Here is a 22,540-nt window from a genome sequence, read left to right on the forward strand (position 1 = left end):
TAATCCCAGCCAATTGGAAGGCTGAGGACTTGAGGACAGAAGTTTGAGGCTAGCCTTGGCAACATGGCCAGATCTTCACCTCTTTAAAAAAATGTAAAAATTGGGCAGGGGCAGTGGCTGAAATGAAAAGTTTTGCATAATGTGCACATGCCAGAAATGGCAACTACAGGAAATTCAAATGAAGACAGCTGTGCTATTATCACGTTATAGCTAGCAGTCTTATCTTGACAGATAAGCACCCGAGGGGATATTTTAAATTTTCTATAAACTTCAAATTGTTTTCACTTAATTCTTTAACATTAAAGAAATACATAGTATTTTAAAATAATAACATGTTAACTACACTTGTAAAATTATATTTCCAGCTTTAGAAATATTTATAATGGAAAGATTCAAGCATACACAAGATTGAAAAGTAGAGTGAATTGTACCTCAATGTACCACTTACCAGCTATAATAGTCATCAATGCATGGTTTATCTTGTTTCATCTGTATCATTAACCACTGGTTTATTTTGAAGCAAATGGACATCATAACAGTTCATCCATCATTATCAGTATTTTAAATTATAAGTTTATCACATATTCAATGGCAAGAGTAGATAATGGAAAGAAATGTATAACAAAAGAAATAAAAGAAAAAAAGCTCTTGATAATGGTTGTTATCATAAGTCACCCACAGTCTTAACTCCGTAAGCTTCTCAGTGGTGGCCTACCTCTCAAGACGGACACAAGGAAATAGAGTGGCAGAATTATTACTGAGAAGCAAGGAAATAGGGTGACAGCATTATTGCTGAGAAGCAACCTTCCATTTCCAAACCATACCATTTTTTTCTTCCTTTCTCTCAGGAGTTTTTCTACAGCCATGCAAGTGGCTCATACCTGTAATTTCAGTACTTTTAGAGGCTGAGGCAGGAGGATGGCTTGAGCCCAGGAGTTCAAAACCAGCCTGAGCAACATAGGGAGACCTCACTTCATCTCCAAAATAAAAATAAAATAATAATAAAAAAAAAAACAATTAAATTAGCTGGGCATGGTGGTGTGCCCCTGTATTCCCAGCTACTTGGGGGCTGAGATGGGAAGATAACTTGAGCCCCAGAGGTGGAGGCTGCAGTGAGCCATGATCACACCAGTGTACCCCAGACTGGGCAAGAGAACAAGACCTTGGAAAAAGAAAGAAAGGAAGAAAAAGAAAGAAAAGTAAGGAAGAAAGAAAGAAAAAGAAAAAAGGAAGAAAATGAAAAGAACAGAAAACAAAAGAAGAAAAGGAGTTTAATCTATTGAGCCAATAAAAGCAATTGCACTTTGCCCCTTTTATGCCTGAGTTGAGAAAGAAGAGTCCAGCGACTCAGTGGGCTTCACTTCTTTCTGTTCTCTGCTTTTGTGGCTATGTGTTTTATGTCTCAGATATGGTTGCTTTTATCTCACACTTACAAAAACACATCCTGATCTCATTTGTCAATTAAAGGATTTTGGTTGTACTTGGCATTCTCTTGCTCTCACCTCTTCAAGCCTATAGCTTCTTACCTTGAAGAGTCTGTTGATAGTAGACAAAGGAGACACTCTCACCCAGTTTCTTCCACTCTAATCTGGAGGAAACAGTCTTCTTTGGGGTTTTACAGGCTAAAATAGCCTCTAGGAACAACAACAAAAATATTTGTTTTCTAATTGTTCCCATGAATTTATATTTTACTTAACTAGGTAACAAAATTTTAAACATCTTAAAATTACTCCTTTATCGTTTTATTCATTCATTCAAAAATTACATCAACAGGTCCCATGTTGGCCCAACCCAGAGATGAATTGGAAGCCTTCTAGCTTTTCCACATAATAATTGTGTGACACTATGCTTATTTTCCTGGTTATAAAGTTTGAGTTTTCATCTATAAAATGGGCTACTATTTCACAGAGTTGTTGTGAGTCTTCAAATGCGATAAGATATGAAAAGCACACAGGCTTGGACATAGTAAGGACTTGACAAATGGCAGCTATGATTAATTGTGTATCTTATTATTCTTAGTCTCAGTCTTGAAGGAATCTACCATCTGATAGAAGAGGCAACTAAGATAATGGCATTTAAGCCTAGGGTTGCTGAGTACCAGATATGCAGATGCTGATTCATGCTTAGTAACCAAGAAAGGCACTTCGTCCAGCCCGGGGCATGCTGGGAAACCCAGAGAAGTTTCCCCAACATGCTACATTCTCACTCAGATCCCTTCTTTGTCAACCTTCTCTACAAATACATTAATACGTATCCAATACGATCTTCTAATAAATCATTGATTTTTACTCCAAACAACTGCCTATAACCTTGCCTCAGTCCAGATAAATTATTAAAATATTAAATCTTGGCATCAAGTATAACTGCCTCAATGTACCTAAGTTCCTTTATTATGAGAAATTTACTGCAATTGTGTCATTAAAATAATTCTTGGAGCCTCCAAAGGAGTCCCCTTCTTTTCCCTGTCCAAACGAGATGTCTGAGAGAAAAAAAAAAAAAACAAAAAAACCGGTGCCAGTCTGGGAACTGCTTTGAGTTGCCAAATGGAAACCTCCAGTTATAAATATTTTTTAAGTATTTTTTAACCAGGCTCACTAGAATGTCAATTCCATATTTCTGAGACATTTTTTCCCCCACAACGCATATGGTTTGACCTAAAAAAGCACAGTATCTTTGACCAGAAATTATTTTAAAATCCTTTTAATACCTATGATTTTAATGTTAAGCAAATGAATGTTAAAAAAGAATGCAGAATATTTAGTTTCTAATTTTTTTCATTCCACACAAAAGAATGCAGAATATTTAGTTTCTAATTTTTTTCATTCCACACATATTGCTGGACACACAAAAATGGAATAAAAGGTAATGGAAAATAGAAAGTAGGGCAAAGAAAAGAAAGGCAAGGAAGAAAAGAACCAAAAAATAGATGTTTTCAAGGATGTCTAAAGCTTTTAAAGCAGGTTTTACATTACAAAGAGACATCATTTTACAGACATGTTTACAGTTAGGCTACAAAGACAAATGCGTGCTAAGGGACCTGTCTGAGGAAACACAGTTCTGTTCTGTTGATTAAGAAGAATGGGTGGTGACCTTCCGGAGTCTTGAGTTGTAGATAGGTTTCCTTCCGGTATTTTGTGAGTTTCCAACAATTCAACACACACCCATACTCATTTTTAGCCTACTCATGTCTTACTTCTATGTCTTAAAAATAATTTTACACTCAAATAATTGCACTGTTTTACATATTTAACTAGATATTCATGCATGTGTGTGTGTACACACACACACACACACACACACACACACACACACTTCTCTCTTGGTGAATTCTTCCTAATTTCTGTCCTTATTGTGCTGTGGAAAAACCTCTATGAAAACTATACTAGAAAATATAGCAATAATTTTCCTAAGTCCAGTGATTTCATTCCAGCCTCTCTCTCACTGGCCATGTAAAATGTGGAGAAATGGTTTATCCAATTCATCCAAAATATGTTGAGTAATTACTATATGCCATGCATTATTCTTGAGCTATATCAGTGAACAAAACAAAAAGCCCTGTCTTCGGGATCTCACAGTCTAGCAGGGGAAGTCAGGCAAACAAGAAACATAATAAAGTGAATTACTTAGTACGTTAGGAGATGAGGAAGACTATGAAGACAAAAGACAGCAGGGCAGAGTACAGGAAGTTTGGAAGTGCTGAGGACAGGGCTACAATTTTGGAAAAACGGTAGCCAGAGTTCACCTCATTTAGAAGGTGATATTTGACCAAAGATTTAAGAGAGGGAGAGAATTCAAGACATGGTTCTTTGAGAAAGAATATCCCAAGCAAGAAAAGAACCAGTGCCTAGGCCCTCGGGTACTCATGCCTTGATCTGGAACTTCTAGCCTCCAGGACCATAAAAGAATAAATTTCTTATTGTTTTAAGTCACCTGATTTGTAGCATCTTTAAATGGCAGCCATAGGAAACAACTGCAGAGAATAAAAATACTGGAGTCATGGGGTCAGTATCTGAGGTTAAGGAAGCAAATGAACTTACAACCTAACTCCCAGGAACTCTCTTCTCTCTCTTCAGCCAAAACTCAATACTTACGTCAGCATAATTTTCTCTATCAGGCTTTAGGGTTATTGTACCATAATATAGTGGGTTATAGCAGAGGCTCTGGAGTGAGACCATCTCTACCACATAGTCTGCATGTCATATTGGGAGAATTACTTTTTTTGAACATTATATTCATGACTATGAAATGATAAAAAGGACAGGACTCATTTTACAAAGTTGTCACTAAGATCAAGTGAGACACTATATTTATGTGAATGATGCACATGGTACCACCTTGCATATAGTATGTGCTCCATAAATGGTCATTATTTTTTTCCACTCCTGAGAAATTTCTCTTAGTTATAGTTGCAATCTTGCCTTGACATAGAAATCCATACTTTATACCATTACAGATTTCCTGCAACCCCTCCTATTTGAAATAAAATGTTATCTCTGTAGGAGATAGCCAAAAATATGGATATAAATCATATTTTCTCAACATAAGAGAGAAGAGAGTTCATGAGAGTTAAACTGTATGTTCATTTGCTTTCTTAGCCTCAGGAAAATGTACCACGCTTTTCTATTCTTTCAGTGCCAAAATATCTATTTCATTTGGATCAAGAAAACAGAATTCTTTGCCTATAAAAAGCATTAGCAACAACATGCGGCAAAATAATTACATTTCAGAATCACATAGATAGAATCACTGTGAATTTCAATTTTCCTGGATTCTGTACTGCTAATTATTCTTTGATTTCATTCTCAGGGCTCAAGTTAAAAATCATCAAAATCTTACATAACAGAAAAAAAATGGATACTACCAAAATAGCCGTGACTTAGCAGAAATTAATTCTGTGAAGAAATGCTTGCTATTAAACTCTGATTTATAGCTTTCAGGTTTAGACTCCCTTTGCAGGAGGCTGCTCATATAATTTACAAGCCTGGCAGAGCTGCCCTGATTTCACTGTCCCTCTGCTCTTGGCACTACCATGGGAAGCACAGTGCGGTGCTGGAAAGAAGGAATTAATAACTTCTTGACCTCACAGAAACAAGACATAACAAATGAACAAATTGGGTAAAACAAACATACGCAAATATACAAGTCACAAAATATTATAGACTTAAAGCAAAATGAAGTTACCATATCAAATATCCTAAAACTAAAATGTAGAAGAGACCGAAATGTATTTATGCCTTATGAAGAGCCAAGCTGGAATGATGGGTATACATATAAAATAGAATTAAAATGAAATTCTTAATTAAAAAGAGGTGAGATGAAACAAGAAAATAGAAAACACTTATTTTGGAGTGAGATTAACATTTGATTGCAATACATTATGGAAGGATTTGGGATTTTCTGTATTAAAAATAAAACATGCATTAAAAAGTAATGTAACTGGGTACAGGGATTTGGAGTGATGAAAATATTTTGGAACTAGGTAGAGATACTGGTTGCACAATACTGTGAATTTACCAAATGCAACTGAATTGTTCTCTTAAAAACCATGGATTTCAGTTTATGTGAAATTCATCCTGATACATGTTTTTAAAATAATGTAAGATTAAAGAACATACTTTTGATGTCCTAACTCAGACATGATGGCAGAGGATATACATCCATTGTATCCAGCTGGACCCAGCATTAAGTACCTCCGAGTAAGTGAGAAGTAGGGGAACTGAACTTCGCTTCCTTTGTTCCTCAGGGACATCCCGGTCCATTTTCCCCTCTCTCACTCTGTGCTCACCTTGTGGCCTTTCCAGCTTCCGTTCTGGCATCTCACCCCACCCTGTTTTTCCATCCTGGAAGTGCTCTGTAGTCCCAGATTCCCTCAATCATTAATTTCCTCTTCCCACCTCTCTCCATTTAAAACTAACTCATAACAGAGTGTCCTATAGCTTAAGCATATAAAATATTAGACCTTAAGAGAATGTAGTTAACCTAATAATTGTTTAAGTAATTTGTTATTAAGTTATTCATTTGTTTTTAAATGATGAACTTTTTTTTTTTTTTTTTTTTTTTTTTTGAGATGGACTCTTGGTCTGTCAGCTAGGTCTGGAGTACAGTAGTGTGATCTCGGCTCACTGCAACCTCCGCCTCCCAGGTGCAAGTGATCTATTGCCTCAGCCTCCCAAGTAGCTGGGATTACAGGTGCCTGCTACCAGGCCTGGCTAATTTTTTTAGTAGAGATAGGTTTCACCATGTTGGCCAGGCTGGTCAAGAACTCCTAACCTCAGGTAATCCACCTGCCTCAGCCTCCCAAAGTGTTGGGATTACAGGTGTGAGCCACCGTGCCTGGTCATTTTTTTTTTTTAAAGACAATATCTCACTTTGTTGCCCAGGTTGGAGTTCATTGGCATAATCGTGGCTCACTGCAGCCTCAAATTCCTGCACTCAAGTGATCCATCCACCTGCCTCAGCCTCCTGAGTAGCCGGGACAACATGTCTGGCTGATTTTTTTTTTTTTTTTAATAGAGACAGGGTCTTCATATTTCCCAGGTTAATCTCAAACTGCTGGCTTCAGGAGTTTGAGATTACAGGCACAAGCCACCACTCCCAGCCAGGACTGATTCTTATTACAGTGTATTTTTTACTTAACAAGCACATGTAATTTGTATCATGTATTAGGCACTATTGAAAGCACTATGTAAATATTAACTCATTTAATTCCCCCCACTCCAGGCCTTTGCTTTAATCTTTGTCTCTTTCCTTCAAACCTATCTTTCTCCAGCTCCAGGAACCTAAGACATGCCTGGTGATGAGAGATCAGACATTTAGGACCTGTTTCTTAAATGTCTACAATCTCTGGCCAATCAAGTATTAAATTTAAGAAATAGTAATTCTTCTGATTGCCTAGAATTATTAGTTGCAGAAAAGGTAATGGATCCTTTGGAAAAGAAGTAGATAGTCAATATTTGAAATAAACTTAAGAGGGCAGGCGTGGTGGCCCACACTTGTAATCCCAATACTTTGGGAGGCCAAGGTAGGCAGACTGCTTGAGCCCAGAAGTTCAAGGCCAGCTTGGGCAACATGGTGAAACCCTGTTTCCACAAAAAATTAGCCAAACATGGTGTCCTGCGCCTGTAGTCCCAGCTACTCAGGTGGCTGAGGTAGGAGGATCACTTGACCCCTGGAGGTGGAGGTTGCAGTGAGCCGAGATCATGCCACTCCACTCCAGTCTGGGTGACAGACAGAGACCCCGACTCAAACAAAACAAAGCAAAATAAAACAAAAACAACAACAACAACAAACTTACTAAAAAAACCCATATATAGGTTACAAGTTTCTTTTGACAATTTTTTAAATGTGGCAAAATAAACATAAAATTCACTATCTTGATCATTTTTAACTGTACAGTTCAGTAGTATTAAGAATATTGATGTGCATATAACAATCTCCAGAACTATTTTATCTTGCAAAACAGAATCTTTATACTCTTTAACTCCTTTTTATACACATTTTAAAGAAGCTAAATAAGTAAGAAAATGGCAATCCAAGGTAAGCTATATTAATATCATCTTAAATACACAGAGTGGGGTTTGAAGTGTTCATTTCTATTTTTCATATCTAGCTGGCTAGAAACTTTCCAAGATCTCCATCTCCCAGTTTCACAAATTAGATTTGCTTTATTGCAGATAATTTAAGTAACGAGGGACCTTCTTTGTAGATCCAGTCTTTTATTCAATGTGCAAAATTTCCACTGAGAAGGTAGAGAAAATGTTCTTGAGGTGGAGTCAGCATGAAGCAGCATTTCAAGCAGAGGAATTAGTGTAAGGTAAGGCAGAGAATCCCAACCAATAGAAAATAACATCACATGAGTAACTGTCCTGAGTCATAAACAATACAGCCTGTGAAAATCAGTAAGATACTGTACCTTGGTACTCTATTGCTGTGACTACTTGTTGATTTTTTGGGGCAGAAAGCCCATAAGCCTTGTGATCTGAAAGATTAAAACAGACAGGATAATTAAAATTATACAAAAATTCATTTTCAAATGTCTGAATAGGATGCAATGTTCAAGAAGAGTATCCTACAGTTTGGTCACAGTTTTATCCAATTCATAAAACACAGTTTTAAAGTATCAAAATAGGAAAAACCCAACCAAACTATACATGTTTATTTTTTAGATTGTAGTTTTGGCCTTTAGGCATTTCTTAAAGTAGAACCCATGCATCTATTTGGACCCTGCCACAGACAACACTCTTGCCAGTCCGATCCTTGAAAAATAACTTAAATACACAGAGTGGGGTTTGAAGTGTTCATTTCTATTTTTCATATCTAGCTGGCTAGAAACTTTCCAAGATCTCCATCTCCCAGTTTCACAAATTAGATTTGTGAAACTTAATTCAGCTTAATATGCAATCTAGGATCACATGGTATTGCCCCACAAATAAAAGCTAATTGTTTTTAGTGCTTATTTAAAAGTATAAATGGCTTTATGAATTTATCCCCGACAACACCTGTCATATAGAAATGAGTGATTTTACATACTTCTGATGAAATTTGTATATAAATAATATATATAAGCTGTATATAAAATTATGATGAAAAATTCAAGCAGAACATCTTTATTTTTTTCCCCCAAAAACATTTCAATGATTTTTGAGAATTGGTGTATAGACTGAAGTAACTGACTATGGTGGCTATCACTACTGTGATCTAATAGTTACACGATGCTGCTGTTGATTCATTGCCACTCCCTTAAACGAACACAGAAATTTTCACTTTAAAAAGTACATTTGATATGGAGAGGAGACAGGGCAGTACTGAGTAGAAGAGGGCAGTTCCCTGGCAAAGGCCACACCCTCAAGCCTGGAGACCAGTGACCCTAAAAGGGGAGAGACATGCCTGTTTTCATGCCCCCTATCCTGTACCTATATAAACCCCAAACCCCAGGCTCCAAATGCAGATGAGCAGGTGAGGAGACGAGGAGACAAGCAGACGGATAGCAGAACAATGGGGCAGAGAAAGAGAGAAGAGGAGAGAAGTCTGAACACTGAGAGGAGTTTGACTGGGGGCGATCAGAGAAGTGTTCAGCCTCTGGATGACCAAACTCCAGGAAAAGATTATCTTCCCACTCCATCCTTTCTTCCAGTTCCCCATCCATCCTGCTGAAAGCTACCTCCACCACCCAATAAAATCCTGCATTCATTCTTCAAGCCTGTGTGTGACCTGATTTTTCTGAAACGCTGAGCAAGAGCTCAGGATACAGAAAGCTGTCACACTGGCCCTTGGCCCATGTGAAAAGGCAGAGGGTTCATTGAGCTGGTTAACACTCAGGCCATCTGTGGATGGTAGGGCTAAAAGGGCACACTGTGACACACACCCACTTGGGCTCCCGTACCTGTCTGTCTGCATGCTGCACCCCTCCCACCCTCTGCAGGGGTTCAAGGAGCGGTGATGACTGAACGGGTGAGCCACATCCTTGTCGCATGTCCTGCAAGGGGGATCAGGAAACTCTCCCATTTCACCTTCACATACTTGCTTTTATTCTGAAAAATTCAATATTCAAAATAATCTGGTGTGGTAGGCATTATTAGTACTAAAGAAGAAAGTAGCAGAGACAGGAATTTAAAACTTTCTAATTCCGTCTTTGATTTATAACTTTCTTTATGGATGTCATTCTATACTCCATGTAATGGCCATGTTTAAAAATAATTTAAATATTTTCCTGTAAGTATACATCTCTAAATATAAATGCTACAAGCATAAGACTGTTGCCTGTTACATTCTCTGAAATTAACCCAGACACTCAGAACAGTGTCTGGCATAAAGCAAGACACAATAAATACTTGTCGAATAAATACTGGTTGAGCCCATTCCTTTTTGTATACTAATGAGAAAAGTCCAGGAAATGAGGTTGGCTCGAACTGACACTAAGGAAGAGTTCCTGAGGAAAAGCAATTCTTTGGGGAAAGTGTTGTAAGTATACAATATTGGATTGGTGTTATTTGTTTCAAAATCAGAATAATACAAAGCATTATTGTTGTTTGATATGGTTTGGCTATGTCTCCACTCAAATCTCATCTTAAACTGTAGTTCCTATAATCACCACATGTTGTGGGAGGAACCTGGTGGGAGGTAATTGAATCATGGGGTGGTGACCTCCATGCTGTTCTCATGATCGTGAGTTGAGTTTTCACGAGATCTGATGGTTTTATAAGGGGCTTTTCCCTGCCTTCACTCTGCACTTATCCTTGCTGTCGCCATGTGAAAAGGATGTATTTGCTTCCCCTTCTGCCATGATTGTAAGTTTCCTGAGGCCTCCCCAGCCATGCTGAACTGTGAGTCAATTAAACCTCTATCCTTTATAAATTACCCAGTCTCGGGTGTGTCTTTATTAGCAGGGTGAGAATGGACTAATGCATTGGTCATCTCAAGTAAACAAATTAAGCAAACAATCCAACTGCTGTCTTTCCTTATTTACCCAAAAAATTACACATGAAATAAGGTAAGACTAAATTAAGCCTATCACAAAAATCTAAAGAAGGTTATTTCTTGACTATATAGTTCTATAATTTATTTGAAATGCTATTTCTCCACTCATTCTACCATCTGTCCTCTGACTTCCTGTGGTCTATTGAACCTGTTTTCACCAAGACAAAAATGACCTGTCTGTGTTGGCATATCTAATGGACACTTTGCAGTCTATATCTTACCTGACCTCTCTATGACACGAGACTCTGTTGACTCCCTTGTATTATTCTGTCACTTGATTCTCTCCTAGTCTTCGTCCTTCTGTCTGATCCTGGTGCTTCATTCTGGCTGCTTTATGAGTTCTTCCTCCTTGTTCTGCTCATCCATCCATCCATCCATCTATCATCCATCCATCCATCCATCCATCCATCCATCCATCATGCATCCATCTATCATCCATCCATCCATCCATCCATCCATCCATCCAGAAACTGCTTTTCTGACTAAACTACTTCCTTTTTATAGATGATTTTGTACTCTCATTGACCCAATGAGCATTTATTTGCCAAAAAGTCCTAACTTCACATCTCAAGCTCTAATCTCTTTCTTGAAATTAAATCCACAAGCCCAGCTTTCTGTTGGACATCTGTATTTCCATTTCCTACAATTATCACAAACTCATAGGTAAAACTCATTAGCATGTCCCTAAACTCTGTCTTATTTCTACAAATCCCATCTCTGTGTAAAGCATCACATTCCATATGGCCACTCACATCAGAAACTTAGGAGCTGCCCAGAGTGCATCCATCCTCTCATCACTTCACTCATCAGTTTCCATCTATAGACTAAGAATTGTGTGTCATCCATAAAAATGCTTTAAAATATTTTTCATTCCCTCTTTTTCCCCCTTCCTGCCTTTATGCCACAAAGTGCTCAGGGAAGGGATATGGACAGCCAAACCTGAGAGAGAAAAATAGGGTATTTCCTGCCTTTCCACATCCAAAATCCTAGCCATTGGAGTAAAGGAAAACATTCACAATTTAGGCAAACATTTAAGAGAAGCCATCATGAGTAAAATACACCTGCTTTCCAGACGTGGAGTACAGAGAAGGAAGTAAGTTAGAGGACATGGACCTTGATGGGTTCTTGAGAAGGATGATAATAGCTAACATTTATTAAGCACTTGGTGCTTTACAAGTATTAACTCATTTGACTCTTACAGTTCTCCATGGCAGGGTACCATTTTTACTTACATTTTTGAGGGTAGGAGAACAGAGACACATAGAGAATAAGACACTTGGCCATGATTATACAGGAAGTAAGTGGTGAAGTTCGGATTCGGACTCAGTCAGTACCTAAAGCCCAAATAGTTAATTACTATGCTATACTAGGCCCACACCATGTTCTCCCCAAGCTGAACATGAGCAAGGATTGCAGATTAACAAAGATGTCAAGTGGAAAGTTTCATTTGTCTAATGAAAACAGGAGAGTTTGAGAAATTAGTTAGAATGAAGGCAAAATATTAACAAAGATGCCAGGTGGAAAGGTTCATTGGTCTAATGAAGACAGGAGAGTTTGAGAAATTAGGATGAAGGCAAAAGACTGGCTCTGAAGTACAACAGGAAGGTTGAAGCTAAGAGGCTGAACTAGGAAAGTAAGACATCAAGGTAGTTCCAGAGTGGAGGTCTAGGTAAGGGTTTCTTAATCTTGACATATTGATATCTGGTTCATTGATATCCAGTCATTCTTGGTTCTAGGGGGCTGTCCTGTGCACTGTAGGATGTTTTGCAGGATCCCTGCTTCTATCCACTAGAGGCTGGTATCACCACGCTCCCAAGTGATGACAACTAAAAATGTCCCTGGACATTAGCAAATGTCCCCTGAGAGATGGGGGTGAAAAACTCACTCCTGGTTGAGAACCATTGCCCTAGACTTACAGTTAGACCAGTTTGAACAACCAGGAACAGGAATAAACCAAAAGACTATAAAGAATGGGAAAGAACCATGAATTCTAGGATTTTCAAAGTTCCTATGAAATCAGAATTTTATAACTATGAAAGAGAATTGATTAAACTCCTGGAAAGGAGAGAGAAATCTTGCATATGACATGACATCTCTTCATTGATTTATTCATCTATATATATCAACATGTAAATTAGTCTTCCATTGTGCTAGATTTTATCACTCCTAAAGAGTATATGCTATTCTGGAGAATTTTTTTTTTCCTTAGAATCCTGGACAGCATCTAATTGTGAAGCTAAAATTTGCAAAAGTGCTTTGAGAGGCCAAAGAAGGAGGATTATTTGAAGCCAGGAGTTTTAAGATTAGCCTGGGCAACATAGTAACATCCTCCATCTCTACAAAAAATTTTTACAAATTAGCTGGGTATGGTGGCACCTGCCTATAGTCCCAGCTACTTGGGAGGCTGAGGAGGGAAGATCACTTGAGCACCAGAGTTTGAGGCTACAGTGAGCTATGACTGCCCCACTGCACTCCAGCCTGGACAACACAGGGACCCAAAGAATATGTTCTTTTTTTTTAATTTGCAAAAGTCTATGGGACACAAATTACTAGATTTCTAGTACAACAGGAAAACTAGTGATACGCAGGTTCTGTATCTCTCAATGGAAAATATATTCAGTAGGGAAACTGGCAAACATGGTATCTATATGAAGAGTATAGGATTGAACTGATCCTTTCTCTTGACAGCTATAAATATGTGTGTAGAAAGCAGTGATCCATGTGGCTCAATCTTAGAGAGGTGTCAGGGCCACCAAGGAGTAATTTCAAAAGAAATCTTTTGCTTGTATATTTCAAGAACCATGAAAGGGGTCCAAGCAATCTTTTTAAATATCCTATTCCTTCTTTTCCATACACTTTGATCACATAACAGCTGTTCTTTCTTTTCTCTTCCCCCATATCTCTTTCTTCTCCTGTGTCCCTTTCTTTCTTAGCTTCTCCTCTGCTTCTTACATGTTACTTTATAGACTCCAAAGACAGAGTCTGAATATTCAGAGAGCAGAGGAAGGAATGAGGCTCAGTAGGCTAAGCCAGAATCCTCTTCAGTGAGCTGGGGAAGACAGGACCTTAAATGTTCCTGTTGCTTTACTCCTACTTTTATTTTTATTTTATTTTTTTATTTTTGAGACTGAGTCTCACTCTGTTGCCCTGGCTGGAGTGCAGTGGTGCAATCTCAGCTCACTGCAACCTCCGCCTCCCAGGTTCAAGCACTTCTCATGCCTCACCCTCCTGAGTAGCTGAGATTACAGACATGTGTAACCACGCCCGGCTAATTTTTGTATTTTTAGTAGAGATGGGGTTTTACCATGTTGGCCAAGCTGTTATCGAACTCCTGACCTCAAGTGATCCCCCTGCCTCGGCCTCCCAAAGTGCTGGGATTATAGACGTGAGCCACTGCGCCCGGCCTACTCCTACTTTTAACGACAGAATCTCTGAACATTTTTGCCAATGATTCCAATGCCAAACCATTATCCTGTGAAACTTTCAAAGTATACTTCAAAAAAGGCTTTTTGTCTCCCTTAGCAATGCGTGAATTAAGGTCCTCAGAGAAACTCTACTTACGACTGACAATTCTTGTGATTTTTGAAGCATTTTAGTACACTTTTTAGACAAAGCAATAAAGACTCAAATTCCCTAGAAACCAGCTGAGAAAAACCTTTGGGCAAAAGAGGAAAAGATAATCTTTGTTCCCTCTGTATCATCATACCTTTGACATTTTCAGACACTACACTGGCTACCGAGAATATTTATTTTCTTCAGTCAGTCCTGGCTTTCCTTCATTTCAGGCAAATTTTAGTACAATCTGAGATTAGAAGATTTAGGAACTGTGATTCAGGAATCATTGAGAAAGAAAATCATCTTCTCTTTCTCAATTCCAGTTTTCTACATGTTAAAATTTCCTTTAGGAAACATTTCTTAAATTGTCAAAAATTACTATAAAAGTTCTGTGAAAAATAACAGCTGTTAACTTGAGGAATTTTGTTAATTCCCTTGTACATTTTTTATGTGCGTATTAATATTTGAACAGAAAAGTAATGTATCACAGATGTTAAAAGAGAGGATTAGTTGAATTGGCAAAATTATGTAGGCAAAAAATTAAAAAGGGAATTAGTGCTAATAATCATTGGTAGTATTTTGTAGTAGCTGAATATTTCCATAATGTTTTTCTTTTGATGTGTATAAATTTAAGGGGTACAAGTGCAATTTTGTTACACGGATATGTGGTGAGTGGTGAAGTCTGGGCTTTTAGAGTAGCTGGCATCCAAACATACATTATACCCACATTTGTGATTTTAAGCATCTTCTCCTTCTAGTTACCTTTCTTCCTCTAATTCTGTTTACTTCAGGGTTTACCAACAAATTAAGTAAAAATATTTAAAATGCATAGTCACATATGTGGAACTTATTTGAACAGAAAGCTCTGAATCTTTACATTAAAAAAAAAGATTTATTATAAGATTTCTACCTTGTTTAGCTTTCTAGTCTTAGAGTTCCTTTTTAAAAATCTTGTATTAATAACTCTTTTTATAAAAACAAAATGTTGGATTTTATATCAACATATCACTAGCAGATGTTAGCTACAGCCCCTGTTGGCTGCTTTCTTGAAGTGATTTTTATTTTTTCTTCACTTTTACAGAATAAATTAAATAGGAAAATAAACAAAAGAAAATGGGCATGCAGGCCTGCTGGTTGAGGTCAACAATTGTCTTAAAATTGGCTTCAGAACATCTTTAATAATCATGAACATGTTCTAAAAGCACTGGCAGAAATTCATCAAATAAGGTGAAGAGATGATTATTTTCATAACTGCTAACAACTCCAAGTCAAATAATTCCCAGTCAAGTGAAATCTTTTGTGTTTATTTTCTCCCCAAATTTAAGAACAAAAGTTTTTGTATTCTCTATTACTCATCTAAGATAGTCTGGTTTGACTAAGAATAAATATTTACTCTACATTACTACAACTTTAAAATTACTATAAAGGTGTTATTTAAATTAACACTTTTAATTGAAATCATGACTAGGAAAAACTGAAGAAGTGTTATATAAGTTTGTTTTTGTTTTTTTTTTAAGATGGAGTCTCACTCTGTGGCCTAGTATAGTGCTGCAATCTCGGCTTACTGCAACATCCACCTCCCGGGTTCAAGTGATTCTCCTGCCTCAGCCTCCCAAGTAGCTGGGATTACAGGTGCGCGCCACCACACCCAGCTAATTTTTGTGTTTAGTAGAAATGGGGTTTTACCATGTTGGCCAGGCTGGTCTCAAACTCTTGATCTGAAGTGATCTGCCCCCCTCAGCCTTCTGTAGTGCTAGAATTACAGATGTGAGACACTGTGCCCATCCTGAAGTTTTTTGTTTGTTTTAAAAGTATAGTATGCACAGTATCATGTATAAAAGCAAGATATAAAAACTATGGATATCAATTATGTCAAAAATTTCATAAAAATAAAAATGTATGGTCATGTGGTTTTGGTAATTACTGAAAGACAATTATTATACTGATACGGTTTGGATCTGTGTACCACCCAAATCTCATGTTGAGTGGTAATTCCTAATGTTGGAAGTAGGGCCTGGTGGGAGGTGACTGGATCATGGGAATAGTTTCTCATGAATGGCTTAACACAATCCCCCTTGGTACTGTTGTCATGATAGTGAGTGAGTTCTCATAAGATCTGGTTGTTTAAAAGTCTATAGCACCTCCCCTCTTTCTTTCTTTTTTTTTTTTTTTTTTTTTTCTGAGACACAGTTTCCCTATATCACCAAAGCTGGAGCGTAATGGCTCCATCTTGGCTCACTGCAATCTCTGCTTCCTAAGCGCAAGTAATTTTTGTGCCTCAGTTTCCTGAGTAGCTGAGACTACAGGCATGTTCCACCATGCCCTGCTCATTTTTGTACTAACAGTAGAGACAGGGTTTCGCCATGTTGGCCAGGGTGATATTGAACTCCTGGCCTCAAGTGATCCACCCACCTCAGCCTCTCAAAGTGCTGGGATTACAAGCGTGAGCCACTGTGCCTGGCCAAAAAGTATGTAGCACCTCCCTGCTTTCTCTCTTGTTCTTGCTCACACCACATGAGATGCCTTTTCCCCCTTTACCTTTCTCCACAGTTGGAAGCTTCCTGAGGCCTCCCCAGAAGCAGAAGCCACTATGCTTCCTGTACAGCCTGCAGAACCGTCAGCCAATTCAACCTCTTTTCTTTATAAATTATACAGTTTCAGGAATTTCTTTATAGCAATGGGAGAACAGATTAGCACATATACTAACAAATATAAAAAGTTGCACAAGGTTGGCATTGACAAATAAAAGAATGCCACCCAGTGTTTATTATGGATAAATATGTATATTAATAGAATGTAACCCAATGAGGTAGGAACTAATTCGGAGCTAGATATTATGGTCATCTATCTCATTATCATCCAACCATACTAGATTTAGAGGGTAGGGGAGAAAGAAAATCAGAGAGCAAGAGAAAGACAGACAGACACAGGTTTTTCCAGTCTCTTGAACTAGACAATCTGGCCCTTCCTTTTAATGAGACGTCAATATCTTATTTTCAGAAAAAGGGAAGCCTCATCAAAATGCAAGAAGAAAGAAAAGACATACTTGACTTTAGAGTTACCAGTGGCTGATGTCCTGGTCAGTTTATGATCATCTTAGGAATTTAAGGATAATTTCATAATGAATAAAATCTCTCCTTAAGAAACTAACTTCTAAGTAAGATATGACTCCACTGTGCTAAAATACTCATTTGTCAGATGTATTAGTCTGTTCTCATGCTGTTAATAAAGACATACCTGAGACTGGGTAATTTATTTTTTATTTATTATTTTATTTTTTTAAGACAGAGTTTTGCTTTGTCACCCAAGATAAAATGTAGTGGCATGATCTTGGTTCACTGCAACCTCCAACCTCCCAGGTTCAAGCAATTCTCATGCCTCAGCCTCCCGAGTAGCTAGGATCACAGGTGCATGCCACCACTCCTGGCTAATGTTTGTAATTTTAGTAGAGACAGGGTTTCATCATGCTGGCCAGGCTGGTCTCAAACTCCTGACTTCAGATGATGCACCCACCTAGGCCTCCCAAAGTGCTGGGACTACAGGTGTGAGCCACTGGAGACTAGCTCAGACTGGGTAATTTATAAAGGAAAGAGGTTTAATGGACTCACAGTTCCATGTGGCGGGGGAAGCCCCACAATTATGGCGGAAGGTGAAAGGCACATCTTACATGGCAGCAGGCAAGAGAGAATGAGAGCCAAGTGAAAGGGAAAACCCCTTATAAAACCACCAGCTCTCGTGAGACTTATTTACTACCATGAAAACAGTATGGGGGAAACTGCCTCATGATTCAATTATCTCCCACCAGGTCCCTCCCACAATACCAGGGAATTATAAGAGCTACAATTCAAGATGAGATTTGGGCGGGGACACAGCCAAACCATATCAACAGATACTACAATTTAGAGTAGTTAAGTAAGTTGCTCAAAGTCACAATGCTTTAGAAAGCAGGGAAGCCAAGGTGTACATCTACTTAGTCTGCCTCCACAGCCCCCTTTCTTCTCTCCCTGCCCTCAAATCAGTACAAGGCATTATGGGAAAGTAGTGCCAGACAGAAGACTGCCAGAACTTCATAGCCATTTTCAACCTTTAGAGTTGTAAAGGTATTATTCAGAGAGTATATTACAAATTGCCATTTTAAAAGAGACAGTGTTAATGAGTAAATGTTTACAGTGAATGAACTAATTTGAATAAACCATGCATATTTATGCACTAAAGTTTTATGCCTTCTCCCTTTTCTGGTTCTTCAACAACTTAAATATAAGAGGGACTACTGGTGATTCAGAATTGAGGATAAATTTATTTTCATATAAGTTATATGCATTAGTAAGTTCAGGAAAACTTTCAGTCCATTCCATTGCCCAAACAACTAGATTAAAAATTCTAAGTGATATTAGAAAGAGATGAAGTTAATTAAATTCTCAAAGTAAAATAAATTCTCAAAAATTTCAAAAAAAATTGTCCCGCACATGTTCAAGTGCGTAATGGTAGCCATTGGCACAGGAAAACCATCAGTGGCTGAATTTCTCACCAGGTACTCCCCATCAGACATGAAGAAGTCATTTTAGGATTCTGTAGTCTTTGATTTTCCCCAAGTGACAATCTCAGCCAATCACAGTTCATTTACCTGTGACATTAACTATTGATTTTAGACAGATGGCAACTGTCAACTCAAATCTAGTAGATTATCAAAACGAATGAAGAAATACCCCTTCCAAAATGGATGGATGCTAATAAGAACCACATACTCAATGGAAGCTACGGTAATTGGCCATTCTATGTTTTAATTGCTTCTCCTTAAGATTAACGTACCGGAAAAAAACAATGGCCCTAAAACCTCAGTAGTGGAAAGCAGAAAATCATGAAAAATGTCAGACATCAAAATAGACACATGGCATGATGGCAAAGAAACAAAGAACAAGCCTGAGTGCCCTCCTTACTAATGATACATATGGTCTGGTTTATGTATGGGCACTTCTCTACAGCAGAGGCGGTGCATCGGACTTTGAGAGCTATATTAATTTAGCATTAGTCATTGCTTTTTAATCTGCAATTATAGTTACCTAACTCTTAGACCTAGATACGGCTTTAAAAAAATAGAAGTACAGAACCACTGTCAGCATTTGGCAGTTCTATTTCTCACTTGAAATATACTTACTAATTTAATTGTCAAACAAATCATTTCTCCAGAGTTTGACCAGCCCTGGGCAAATGGTTAAAACTGAGTTTCTGAACCTGGATTTGAACTCTCGTTCTGAAATTCTGTGAGAATCTGTGCATCTCTGCACAAAACATTCTAACAGCTGATACACACAAAGATTACTCAGGGGCTGTTTGGGTCAGAGGACAGAGAAATTATTCCACAGGTATTTGTTACTTACTAAACTGCCTGGATGTGGTGGCATGTGCCTGTAATTGTAATCCCAGCTACTTGGGAGGCTGATTTGGGAGTATTGCTTGAGCCCAGGAGTTTGAGACCAGCTTGGGCAATACAGCAAGACCCCATCTCAAAAAAGAAAAAAAAAGAAAAGAAAGAAAGATAAAGAAAAATAGCCGCTTAAACAACATATGTGAGAAGATGTATCACTCTACCATCTACTAAACTCTCTCAACCTCCCACACTACGTTGATGTTTGGTATTGTTTCAAACTTTCTTTATATCTTTGTAGTTTTACTTTTCTGCCTTTCTGAGTGAATTTCCAAAATTACTAACAGTTTAATGTGTTTTGTAGAGATGAGCATAAAAAAAGATCAAAACGATTCTCTAATATCACCAATCTGTTAAATGTAGAATCTGCAAATGAGGTTATCTTTGCATTTCTCAAAGACAATTCTTTTTTTTGCCAGGCACAGAGGCTCACGCCTGTAATCCCAGCTTCAAGAGGGCAAGATTAGCAGATTGCTTGAGGTCAGGAGTTTGAGACCAGCCTGGCCAACATGGTGAAACCCCATCTCTATTAAAAAAAGTACAAAAAATTGGCTAGGTGTGGTAGTGCATGCCTGTAGTCCTAGTGACTCAGGAGGCTGAGGCAGGAGAATCAATTGAACCCGGGAGATGGAGGTAGTAGTGAACTGAGATCATGTCACTGCTCTCCAGCCTGGGTAACAGAGCAAGACTCTGTCTCAAAAAAAAAAAGAAAAAAAAAAAGATAATCTTTCTCAAAAATAGAAGAGTTATATATAAAAAAGAGACATATAAAGGGATACAGGTTGACTATGAATTTAACAAGGCTTAGTTTTGGGGCTGACCCTTACAATGATACCACCCAAGGCCCAAGAAAGGGTCAGTGAGGAGGGCTTAGCAATGCATACACATTTTGTAAAATTTGCAAGAATAAGGTTTTTTTTTTTTTTGGTATTATTTTTCTTACACTGGGAACGAACAACCCACTCCTACACCTAAGTTGGGCTTCTCCTTGTTAATGAGTTTACTTAGCTTTCTCAATTTTACCACCCACAAAGCTGGGAGAAAGAAATGATCTCCATGGACCACTATCGGATATTCAGCCTTTAAAATACTAAAGATTTTATATGTCCAATGATTTAGCATGCACACTCTTTATCAAACTTCATTTCTTAAAATATGAGAGTTGTGTGAATTTCATTTTTCAACTTCCCTGCTGAAAGATGACTCATAAAATCTTGGCCCTTACCTTACATACAAATGTTATTAATTAAGTTCTATTACCACAGTGCTTACAGAAGAAACTTGAAAACTAAGGGAAACTTCCCAGCTTATTATTGCTTCATGCTTCCTTTGATCAGTCCTCAGGAAGCCAAAAGAATAAGAACCATTTATTTTGAAGTGCAGAACATGGAAACAATGGTTTGGCATCGCTTAACTATGATATTCGCAATTATCAGGCAAGATTCCTAAGAATTAGCTACCCTGATTTCTTGGGTCCTCTAAATCCAGGGACTATAATTTCCCTTTTCTTTTGGCAAAAGCAGATCTTTGACGTTTTTATTTCAAAACTAGTTCTACACATCCAGCTGTGAGCTAGGGTCAGTGAACTAGACCAATAAAGTAAATAATTTAATGAATATCTGCACACATTAAAATCAGTGGGATGTTTGGAGCTGCCTCCTGGAATGGTCAGGAAATGAGGTTTTGTGCTATTGCATAAAGGTCAATATATTTTTTTAAAATTTTGATGCAAGGTCTTGCTCTGCCACCCAGGCTGGAGTGCAGTGGCATGATCATAGTTCACTGCAGCCTGGGTCTCCCAGAGCTCCAGTGATCACTGCACCTCAGCAGTCCTGAATAGCTGGGACAGTGGGCACACACCACCATGCCTGGCTAATTTTTTGTATTTCTTGTAGAGACAGTGTCTGTCTATGTTGCTCAGGCTGGTCTTGGACCTCTGGATTCAAGTGATCCACCCACCTCGACCTCCCAAGTGCTGGGATTATAGGCATGAGCCACCATGAGCAGCCAAAGTCAAATTTTTTAAACTCTTTTAAATTGAGTATTGAAAAGAGGAACAAAGGTATCTGTGTCCAGATATGGTATTCAAAATTCTAATTGTCAGAATACAACTCAAGTGAAATGGCTACTTGATGTGTGTCACAGCATGAAGAGAACTGGAGTTATGACAGAATCCATCAAAAGTTATTTAGAGTCAGCCTTAGCACTTAATCTTAGCACTGTCTTAATAAGGTGGTATCGGAACTGACTTTACCCACATTGGGATAAAGAACTAAATTGTGAAGGCCGGGCGCGGTGGCTCAAGCCTGTAATCCTAGCACTTTGGGAGGCCAAGGCGGGTGGATCACGAGGTCAAGAGATCGAGACCATCCTGGTCAACATGGTGAAACCCCGTCTCTACTAAAAATACAAAAAAAAAAATTAGCTGGGCATGGTGGCGTGTGCCCGTAATCCCAGCTACTCAGGAGGCTGAGGCAGGAGAATTGCCTGAACCCAGGAGGCGGAGGTTGCGGTGAGCCGAGATCGTGCCATTGCACTCCAGCCTGGGTAACAAGAGCAAAACTCCGTCTCAAAAAAAAAAAAAAAAAAAAAAAAAAGAACTAAATTGTGTTCCACCATTATTATTTTCAACAGCTTGGCTTTTTGAATAAACATCATCTAAAATTAAATAAAAGACAACATTAGAGTCTAGCAAGATAAGAAAAGAGTAGCGTACAAGAGAAATGCAACTTAAGTCTTCATTAGAGATGGAAACAGAATCATTCTGTCTTTAGGAAGTCATAAGTCAGTATTTGAAACCCAGCGCTATGAATTACTAGCCATGTCACCTTGGACAAGCTACAGCCTCAGTTTCGTTTCGGTAAAATGAAGCCAGTCATGCCTTCCCTAGCTGGTTGTAAAGATTAAATGAAATCATGTACATAATTGCTTAGCCTAGATCTTGGCACACAGTAGATTCTCTATAAATACTTGCTTCTCATCCCCCTCCCCTCACTTCACATTGGTTTTTATCCAATGTGGTGACACAGATGGAGCATTTCACAAATGATTCCTCCACAATAATCGTGTATGAGGATATTCTAT

At 38.2% G+C, this 22,540-nt stretch overlaps 1 protein-coding gene across 1 annotated transcript in view; it reads right to left on the reverse strand.

Annotated features, from left to right (window-relative positions):
* JAM2 (junctional adhesion molecule 2) overlaps window positions 1-22,540 on the reverse strand; it is a 73,235-nt gene that overhangs the window by 21,984 nt on the left and 28,711 nt on the right. The window contains exons 2-3 of the mRNA XM_032277115.1: window positions 7,913-7,978; window positions 1,527-1,634 (exon numbers count right to left, since the gene is read on the reverse strand). Of these exons, the coding sequence (XP_032133006.1) occupies window positions 1,527-1,634; window positions 7,913-7,978 (174 nt within the window). The remainder of the gene's footprint in view (window positions 1-1,526; window positions 1,635-7,912; window positions 7,979-22,540) is intronic.

Source organism: Sapajus apella, unplaced genomic scaffold (assembly GCF_009761245.1).
Source record: "Sapajus apella isolate SASKATOON/1434 unplaced genomic scaffold, GSC_monkey_1.0 scaffold8, whole genome shotgun sequence".
In the NCBI taxonomy this organism is placed as follows: domain Eukaryota; kingdom Metazoa; phylum Chordata; class Mammalia; order Primates; family Cebidae; genus Sapajus; species Sapajus apella.